This window comes from Silene latifolia, chromosome 2 (assembly GCF_048544455.1).
Source record: "Silene latifolia isolate original U9 population chromosome 2, ASM4854445v1, whole genome shotgun sequence".
NCBI classification, from domain to species: Eukaryota; Viridiplantae; Streptophyta; class Magnoliopsida; order Caryophyllales; family Caryophyllaceae; genus Silene; species Silene latifolia.
In genome coordinates, this window is record NC_133527.1 from 178661339 (window position 1) to 178671911 (window position 10573).

The following is a 10573-nucleotide window of genomic DNA, read 5'->3' on the forward strand; positions in this document are numbered from 1 at the left end:
GTATGGCATATACGGCTATATATTATACTAAATTAAGGGTCATAGTGATTTATACCGGAATCATATTAAATTGACGGTCATAATAATACTAGTCTAGAATTGTCCGCTGTGAGTGGAATAAGCCTTGGAAATTAAGTAAAATAACCTTTGAAACACAGATTAAGGCAGCCGTCATAATTTCCGCATCAAAGAAGAAACTCAATATAAATGTTGGGATATTTTGTTGGAAGCAAATTGAAACGCCGTCACGTGCTAACCAGATTCAGTTATACGGAGTAAGTTTTACGGAACACAAATTCTCATTATAGACGGACACTATCCGTCTATACGTATAGACGGATACCATTTTCCCTCACAAAATACCCATTTGCCATAAAGTAGAAAGCACATGGGGGTGCCCCACCTTGTCCCTCTACCCATTTTATTAGAGGTCTTTACCCGTTTGTTCACCCACCCATCTTTATCAAGACCTATTATTTACGAAATTGGGTTTGCTACAACTTGGATCTGTCAAAACTACCTTTTAGCATTACCATTTAGCCGCAGCTAAATTTAAACACCCTCTTGGGTCCTACCCATGAGCCGACATGTAGTTATGTTCACCTCTTTCCCAAGGTCTCTATCAACCAAAGTTAAAAAAATACTACTATAGTATAATCGGAGTTAAAAGGTGCTTCTTTGATGACATGACCCACTTAGACATGTTAAACGGGCTAATTAGGTCGGATTTGGGTTGAATTATTTTGATGGGTTTAGCTTTAGGTTTGTAGGAAGTTGAATCAGGCCGAGTGATTCGGATTACAGTCATACTCACGTCTAGGGATGGCAGTGGGTCGGGGACCCGACCCAGACTCTGAGGGTCGGACCCTAATGGGCCGGGTATGGGTCTCATTTTTTCATACCCAATGGGTATGGGTCGGATATGGGTCTTAAGAAAATATTTCGGGTCCGGGTCCGGGTCTAAGTTATGAGACTCATACCCGACCCTTAGACCCTTTATTAAAGAAAAAAAATCAAAATTACAACTTTTATGAATTCATACTGGCAGACTGTAGAAACCCAACTAAAGTCTCTTTCTCTTCCCTCATCCCATAAAGTGATAAAACTCAACCAAACTCTTCTGACAATACCACCACTCCACCATTGACACAAGAAAACCACCACCACAGCACTGATACGCGACCGGAAACCACCTCTCTAATAGCCGGCGACCGACAACCACCATTAACGGCAGATTAATAAACTCATAATGTTAAAGTAGTATGAATTTTTTTTTTTTTAATATTATAGACCTCATAACTGTTAATCTTGTTACTAAAGTGGCTGAAACTCGGACCCACGAGTAGACCCAGACCCTACCCTTACCCATAGGGTCCGGGTATGGGTCCTCAAATTTTAGACCCTTGCGGGTCTGGGTCGGGTACGGGTCCAAAGGGAAAATCTTGGGTCGGGTCCGGGTCTAGGCGGACCCTACCCAGACCATACCCATTGCCATCCCTACTCACGTCCTTAATTCAGGTGACTAGCCGATTCAATCGGTCTGTGTCAATTTTGTTAGGTCTAGGTACAATTTACTAAATCGAGATGATTCAACATGGACCTTTAATAACAAGTTTTATATTTTTAGAATTCGACAAAAAACATTTAGAATCAAATAACTAATTTAACAAGATAGTAAACTTAAATTGTTAGACAAATTATATTGTGTGAATATTTTGTAATATATTTTGTCATATTTGTATTAGTTATTAGCAGTAATGATATCGTTTATATTAGGTTAGAATATCGTCATAAGCCTTGTATATTAGATGGAACATGATGAACACGCACATCACCACGCGCAACCTTTTCTCGTACAAAATGAATGTCAAGTTCAATGTGCTTAGTACGTTGGTGTTGAACCGGGTTGCCAGCGAGATAAATGGCACTTATATTATCACAATAGACAAGAGTAGCCTTTGCAAGGGGATGATGCAGTTCGCCAAGAAGATTACGAAGCCAACAAGACTCCGACACAACATTAGCTACACCCCTATACTCCGCATCAGCACTGGAGCGTGACAGTGTAGGCTGCCGTTTACTGGCCCATGAGACGAGGTTATCACCTAAGAAAACACAATATCCACTTGTGGACCGGCAAGTGTCCGGACAGCCGGCCCAATCAGCATCAGTATATGATGTCAAGGTCGTAGGAGGTGAAGACCCGAGATATAAACCAAAATGAGCCGTGCCCTTTATATAGCGAAGCACTCGTTTTAAAGCATTCATATGTGACTCCATCGGGTTATGCATAAAGAGACATATCTGTTGAACCGCATACGAAATGTCCGGCCTTGTAAACGTGAGATGCTGTAAGGCACCCGCAAGGCTTCGATATAAAGATGGATCATCATAGGCCGTGGTCGATGTGGAGCTGAGCTTGGACTTAGTGTCCACCGGGGTTGGGCAGGCTTTGCAAGCAGCCATGCCAGCACGTTCCAAAATTGATTCCGCATACTTCTTTTGTGACAAAAACAGACCATTCCGACGAGGTGTTACAGAAATGCCCAAGAAATAGCTCAGTGACCCGAGGTCTTTCATGGCAAATTCAGAACCAAGACTAGCCATGAGAGACTGGCGTAATGAGTCCGAGGAAGCGGTCAGTATTATGTCATCGACATAGAGAAGAAGATAGGCCATATCGTTTGAAGTAGTGCGGTAAATGAAGAGTGAATGATCACACTTACTTTGAATAAACCCGAGCTTAGCCACAAAATCTGCAAAACGTTTATACCAAGCTCTCGGAGCTTGTTTGAGACCGTATAACGATTTTCGCAGAAGACACACATGAGATGGAAAACGTGGGTCACGATATCCAATGGGTTGATGCATATATACGGTTTCATTGAGATTCCCATGAAGAAACGCATTCTTTACATCGAGTTGATGAATGGACCACTTTCGTGATAGAGCCAAGCTGAGCACTGTACGTATTGTAGCGGGCTTAACAACCGGACTAAAAGTCTCGCCACAGTCAATTCCTACCTGTTGAGTTTTGCCATCACCTACAAGACGAGCCTTATACCTTTCAAAGGAACCATCAGAATTAAACTTATGACGGAAAATCCACATAGACCGTATAATATTCACATTAGAGGGACGCGGGACTAACTCCCATGTCTTATTGCTAATTAGAGCATTATACTCATCGTCCATGGCCAATTTCCAATGCGGGTCTTTAAGCGCGAGGAGGGGAGTTTTGGGTATTGGGGAAATGGACACGGTGGTATTTAAATTATACCTCGGGTTTGGTTTCCTAATACCGTGATCACCTCTAGTGACGGCTTTTGTCGCAGTGGGTGGTGGGATGGGCGAGGCAGGGTCATTTTGTGGGGTAGAAGAAACTGATGTAGGGCTCGGAACACGGGCAGGTGTGGTGGCAGGGGTACTCTGACGCGGGGAGGACATGGGTGAAGCATTCACCGTGGCTGGGGTTGATGGCTCAGGTGGTGGTTGGGCTTGTGTGGGGGGACTGGTTGTGTGGTGAACTACATACGGGGAGATGTCAGTAGCAAGAAAATCATATGGTCGTGAGTCAGGACGATTAATCCGAGCCAAAGGGAATTAGGATTCATCAAAAATGACGTGACGATTTATGGTAATTTTCTTTGATGCTATGTCGTAACATTTATATCCACGATGATGTTCGGGATAACCAAGAAAAACACAAGGAGAGGACCTAGCTTGAAGCTTATTTATTGTGGTCGACGGAATAAGAGGGTAGCATATACAACCAAAAACGCGAAGGTGAGAATACGACGGTCTTTTATTGTATAGCATATGAAGAGGAGTATTGTAGTCAAGCTGTTTATTAGGAAGAATGTTTAACAAGTAAGTCGCCATTAGTAACGCATGATGCCACATAGACGGAGGGACAGAGCTATGGAGAAGTAAAGTACGAACAATATTATTAATGGAGCGGATTTTACGTTCGGCCTTGCCATTTTTGGATGACGTGTGTGGACAGGACAGTCGAAACGACAAACCATGTTTAGCACAAAAATCCCAAAACGGACCGTTATCATATTCCTTCCCATTATCACATTGTATAGTTTTTATTTCTCGTTCAAATTGAGTCCGGATAAAATTTCTGAAATTTACGAAAATAGAGTAGACTTGTGACTTTTTAGCAATGGGAAATGTCCACAAAAAATTTGTAAAATCATCTAGAAATAATATATAGTAACGATGTCCCGATGAACTAGGAACCGGAGAGGTCCAAAGATCGCTATGAATAATATCAAAAGGCATAGACGTGCGTGTCATAGAAGGCAAAAATGGTAACTTGATAATTTTTCCAATAGAACAAGCATGACAAATAGACTTATTGTTTGACGAAGTACAATTAAGCAAACTATTACGTCGAAGAGAATTGAAAACTGGAGCTCCGGAATGTCCTAATCGATCATGCCACAGAGAAGGTGCAATAGCAGCAAAAGACGCCTGGGAAGGAGTTGATTTGAGACTATTGACCGGATATAATTCGCCCTGACTATCACACCTCATGAGTCGTGTCCCCGTCATGTAATCCTTCACAACAAAACCAAAGGGGTCAAATTCGACACTAACGGAATTATCAGTAGTGAATTTTCTGACCGACACTAAGTTTAATTTTTAACAAGTTTGGGTACATGGAGAACATTATTGAGGGCGAAAGGAGGGTTCGGTTTTGGTAAAACAGTGCTGCCATACCCGTTTATTGGCGCATATTGACCATTTCCGACAAGAATTCCATGTTTAATACTCTTATTAACATAAGAAGAGATTTTACCTGCGTCCGACGTCATGTGAGATGTAGCTCCCGTGTCCATAAACCACCGTGGATCAGGTGGAGTCAATCCAAGTGTGTAAATCGCAGCCTCGATGTCAGTTGGAGTAGGAGGAGACTCGGCAGAATACGCCTGTGGTCTCGGGCTTGGAAAAACGCGAGAAATAGGGGGCCTAGTCCAGGGAGCTGTCGGGTATGGACATGGAGGATATCTCCATTGAGGTGGAGGCCATTGCCATGGACCATAACCACCCGACCAAGGGGAGGCAGGAGCAGAGGGTGTTTGTGAAACCGAGCCTTGGCCAGTTTCATTGTTACCTGACGATGCTTTGCCTCCATTGTTACCTTTGCCACCACCTTTATTTCCCCCTTTCTTCTTGTTCCAATTCTTGTTGGATTTATTTTGAGCAGGGGCAGGAGGTCGGCCAAGGATTGACTCGCCATCGGCAGTATTCTTTGCGAGCATAGCCGACGGTGCACCAGTAGCAGATTGCTTCGCTTTTCCTGCTTCTTCTAGCGTTAACATAGAGCGAGCACGATAGAATGGAGGAAGCGGGTTGCTTTGGCGGATAATAGTACCTATACCACTGTAGGCAGAGGACAAACCAGAAACCAATTGCAAAACGAGACGACTGTCACTTACCGGAGAACCGACATTCTTAAGTTGATCAGCGATACTTTTGAGACGTTGGCAGTAGGTAGAGACGGTCGAAAAATCTTCCATAGAAATATGCGAAAATTCTTGCTCGAGTGTGACTGCTCTAGAATGTTGGTTATCATGAAAAATATTTTTAATTCTATCCCAACATTCTTTTGCAGTTGAGTTCTCTTCAACAATGGTTTCAAGGAGGTCATTTGTGACGGTTGCATAGATCCATTGCAAGACCGTCGCATCAATTGTCTCCCATAACTCTTTATCATCATCAGGTGATGGGCCAATTGATTTACCCTTTGAAGAGATGATATGATGAAGCACGCGAGTAGCCTTGGCGTGATTCGTGAAAAGAGCGACCCACAGCGGATATTGATCATTATCCATGCCGAGGGTGACGGAGATATGATTGCGGATGTTGGCTACGGCTAAAGCCGGGTGGAAAGAAGGAGAAGAGGAAGATGACTTCTTGTCAGGCATGGTGACGTGAGGTCGTTTGAATGACGAGAGGTCGAGATGAGATTGGTCGTGTGAGAACGACGGCTAGGGTAGCGGAAGCGAAAGAAGGAGATCGTTTGCCCTAGGAAGCTGATACCATGAAAAATTATAATGCTTGAGTATTATTGAATGAACATAAGAGTTTATATACAAGGCTTATGACGATATTCTAACCTAATATAAACGATATCATTACTGCTAATAACTAATACAAATATGACAAAGTATATTACAAAATATTCACACAATATACTTTGTCTAACATAAATCTAACAAAATTATGAATAGGCGTAACATTAATTGGATCACCGAAATGCAACACGTTATTTATTTGATTATTTGCTAGCCGAAAACCTAATTCGAGGACCATTTACTATATAAATTTAATGGCTCGAATTGACTTTTGAAATCGGACTTCTAAAATTCATTTGATGACCCAGTTAATATGAGCATGGTAGATCAATTGGAATTCTCTCCATTTATGCCTCTCTCAATTTCCTTCCATTTCTTATTAACGGTCAAGATTTCGTTTTGAAACGATCCAACGGTTGATTGTTTGATGAGTTGGAGGATGAATAATGATTTAATATTGTTGTAGGAAAAATGAAAGGACGTCATCGGGTGACACCCAATTTGGGAGTTACCCTCTTACATGGAGTGAGTGGGGACCCCTTCAATTAAAAATGGAAAGGATCCATACTCATGGTAGATGACTAGATGTATTGATGAGAGTGACCAAATGATGCGAATATTTGGTAGCTTGGTGAACCCATAAAGTATATGATCATGGTACGTAGATGACTAGATGTATTCATGTGTGGTTGAGGGTGACTAAAAATATGCGAATATTTGGTAGCTTGGTGAGCCCATAAAGTATCTAGATAATTAGCATGCAAATTGTTAATTGTGATACTACTTTTGTGGCTTTACGCGCCCTCAACTTTCATCAAATTGACAGGAGGGGATATTATTATTATTGATTGATTACGTCTGAATATTACCGGTAATTTCTGTTGCAATGCTGCAACTGTTTGCTCAGTTTTGCAAATTGTCCTCATTTTTTTATTTACCAACTTGCCATCAACGAACTATGAATCTATGATGCACCCTTGCATGCTTTCCCTCGTATTAGTCCTTCCATCCCATTTTTATTGTACAAAATCGAAAAGTGCAATGTGGAGTTTAATAAAGGAGTACTTCCTCCATTCAACTCCACTTTATATGTTTGCTTTATCTCATTTGTCGCTTCTTAAATACGAATCAAATAAGATTTCACATGAATATATTTTAACTTTGTATCGAGAAAATTGAAGTTGAATGTCCGTTTGTGAATAGTGTGCAAAAGAGAAATATGCAAAGTGGAGTTGAATGGAGGGAGTATTATTTTTGGCAAACTGGCAACATAGATTTTTGTTTAAAACTGTTCCGGGTGTAATTCCAGAGCAAGTATAGTTACCACCCGTGGCTTGTTGAATGATGTCTTGAGTTGGATTCTCCCTTGGTCTCAATCGGTCCTCTCGGCCTCTCCTGCAACAATGAACGAACTGAGGGCTTGGCTTTGTGCCAAGCGTACTCACTCCGACGCCCAAGTCAGTAAACTTAAATGTATAAGTTGTATGCTAATTGGCTAGGAATATATTGTAGAGAGATAAGGAAGATTATACCAGATGAATAGTGTATTTAGGTCAAGTTATGTATTTCTCGATTGGATCCTTTCCTCAATGAAGGTTGAGGAGTATTTATAGACTTCACCTTTTGTCACGTAGTGGCCAAGTGGCCAAGTGGCTAGCAGGTGGAAAAGACCGATCTACCCCGACCGAGGGACTGTGGGTGGCCGGCGGGGCCCCGGTGACCCCCGCCGAGGGGTCTTGGATATGAGTACGCGGATATGTATCCCGGTGGCGAGTTGTCATGCCGGGACCCAGGTTGGCAGCCGTAGATGGGCCGCATCGGCTAGGGTGTCTAAATCGTTGACTTTCTTTGTGGACATCTTTGACCTTGCTCAACATGTTGACTTGGTCGGCGGTGCGAGAATATGCCCCATCAATTTGCCCCCAGCGTAGTCTATGCCGTGGTATGGGCTTCGATGTACGTCCGAGCGTATATTCTGCGCAAGTAGTTTGTAGAAAATTTTTCCGACGGCTTCTAGTCCGGCGGCTTCTTTCGCTTTCTGCCTAGTCTTTCTTAGGCCGTACCATATCTCCCCTCCACATGGATGTGTATTGGGCATCCGATGTGGAAAAGAAAGGGACGCTGGCCGAGACCGAGGTTGATCTGCGGTTATTTTTGATTGCCCCCGGCGGCGGTGTCTAGCTTGGTTGATCATGTGGCCGGCGGAGAATAGGTGCATGGGAATTTGTTTGAGGAAGTTGAATAGGCGGAGAGATTTGAATAGGCGTGTTGAAGACGTTTGGTCACTGTTGCATTGATTGACACAACTGTTGCAACGATTGACATCCTGTGGTTGCATGTCCGACACGTGTCCGCATCATGCCGATTGGTTGACGCTTCATGGGTCATTTCTTTGATTGGTCTGCTTCATGGGCTTTTCCTATAAATAGGGTAATTGCTCCGAAAAATTGGCCATCAATTTCATTCTCCAAAATTTCCTTCTCTCTAAACTTCCAAGGGTTTCTTTGTCTTCCGATTTCCGAGTTGTTACTCCGCGAGCGTTTTCTTCAAGGTAAACAAACAAACTTTCCAATTTTTAATTTTGTAAGTTCATTGTAAACATGTCTTTTGCCGACGCCGGGCCTAGTAAGCCGGGCCCTAGGTCTCCTTCTCCCGAAGTCGATCCTCGGATTACGGAGGAATGGGAGGATGATTCGATGTCGATGATGACGCGGACGATTTTGGTGATGATCCGAGGAGGCTCGTCCCCTAATACCGTGAGGCGGTACGTTATGGATCACGGCCTTGCTCGTAAGGCACGCGTTGACCGAGTTTGGACCCATAAGTTGGCCGGCTCTTTCCCGGTGAGAAATTTTTCGAGGGCCACTTCTTCTTCGGCGGGGATACAAGATTGTTATCCCCGAGGAGGGCCAAGCCGTCTGTTGCCTTCCACCGGGCCACACCGGCGTATATATGCGACATTTGGAGTACGGGCTCCGGTTTCGCATTGAATGGGTATGTTGTGGCCATCCTTAAGGCCATGAACGTTGCCGTTGCCCAATTGCACCCGTTGGCTATGAGGACCATAATCGGGTTTGTCTGGCTGTGTCTCTTCAAGGGGGAGGCCCCAACGGTGAACTTATTTCGCCGACTTCATTACCTCCACCGTCACTCTCGGCGCGCCGGTGGTTCGGTGTGCACACGGAGAAGGGTTATGTCTCGGTGACAAACTTTCCTCTTGCAAGGGGGCGGGGGTCGGTGGGTGTACGTTAAGGTGCCGGATGACTATCCGCCGCCCGCTCCTTTCAAAGCATCAAGTTAACTTGCGGTGTGAGACTAAGGCGGAGCATGACGGATGGGTTTCCGGAAGAAACTCAAAATGGATCTTTGGCAGGTTCTTCTCTCGGAGGACGAGAGGCCGGCAATGCGGCTTTTTGAGGTAGACAAGGGTGGGTGCCGAAAAGATGGATTCCTCCAACGCGAGATCATTCTTCAGGATGAGCCGCTTTGCCATGTCGGCCTCATACCGGCCCTAGCGCGGGGTGAGTGGGGTCGGTGTGAGGCCCATCACCGTTATCGTTGTGTCTTTGAACTTTGATTTATTTCTTCTACTTAACTCTTGCTTCGTTTCCTTCGCAGGCCATTTTGGACCGGACCTGTCTGAGGATATCCTCCGGAGAATGGGACTGAACAAAGATAAAACCGTTGCTAACTTACATCCCAAAGCTCTCCCCAATGACCGCAGGAGGTCGCCGACCGATCTCATAGAGCGGTGGTTTGAAAAGCTTGAGTGCGGTGGAGACCCGGGCGAAGGTTGTTATTAACGTGCCACGCCACACGCGCAAAACGAAGTCCTCGGCGGTGGTGGCGTCGACACCGGCTCCGCCTTCCATCCCCCCTGTTCAGAAGGAGACGGTGGAGATCATTTGTATCTCCAACGGGGATGACTCCGACGAGGAGGAGGGCTCGCCCTTTGTCCGTAAAAGAAAGCAGACGGCCTATACTGCGACCGTTGATTCTGCTGGCGACGAGGAGACGCGTTTCGGCCAAGAAGGCCAAGCACGGTATTGTTCTTTCGTGGCTTCGATTTAGCCGGTTCCTTAGGGCGCGCCGTGACAGCTCTTCGGCATGTCTGCGTATGTCGATACTTATGCTTACTTTAAATTTTGTAGATCGGCCGCGGTCGTCCGCCGCTCTGTTGGGCGCAAGTGGAGGGGAGTTCGTGCGGCCGATGATCAACACGTCACCGTGAACTCTTCATCCCGAAGGTTTTCCTCCCATTGCTGCAGCCGGTGTTCAAAATGTCACCTTGTCCCTTCATCCCGGAAGGTTTCCTTCTCCCGGCTCATAGATGAGGGCACGGAGCGATCAAGGAGTCTGGCGAGGTGGAACAGTCTTACCGGTGCTCGTGTCGTAGAGCGGGGAGAAGGCCGTGGCTCAATCCGCTTTTGAGCTTAATGCTACTAAGAAGGTGGCCGCGAAGGCAAAGCAGGATCTCCTCAATG

At 44.9% G+C, this 10573-nt stretch overlaps 1 protein-coding gene across 1 annotated transcript; it reads right to left on the reverse strand.

The window, feature by feature from the left end:
- Positions 1 to 4646: 4646 nt before the first annotated feature.
- On the reverse strand, positions 4647 to 5939 carry LOC141641708 (uncharacterized). Its single transcript, XM_074450360.1, has one exon. The coding sequence runs from the start codon at positions 5937 to 5939 to the stop codon at positions 4647 to 4649; it is 1293 nt and encodes a 430-aa protein (XP_074306461.1).
- Between the last annotated feature and the right edge of the window lie 4634 nt (positions 5940 to 10573).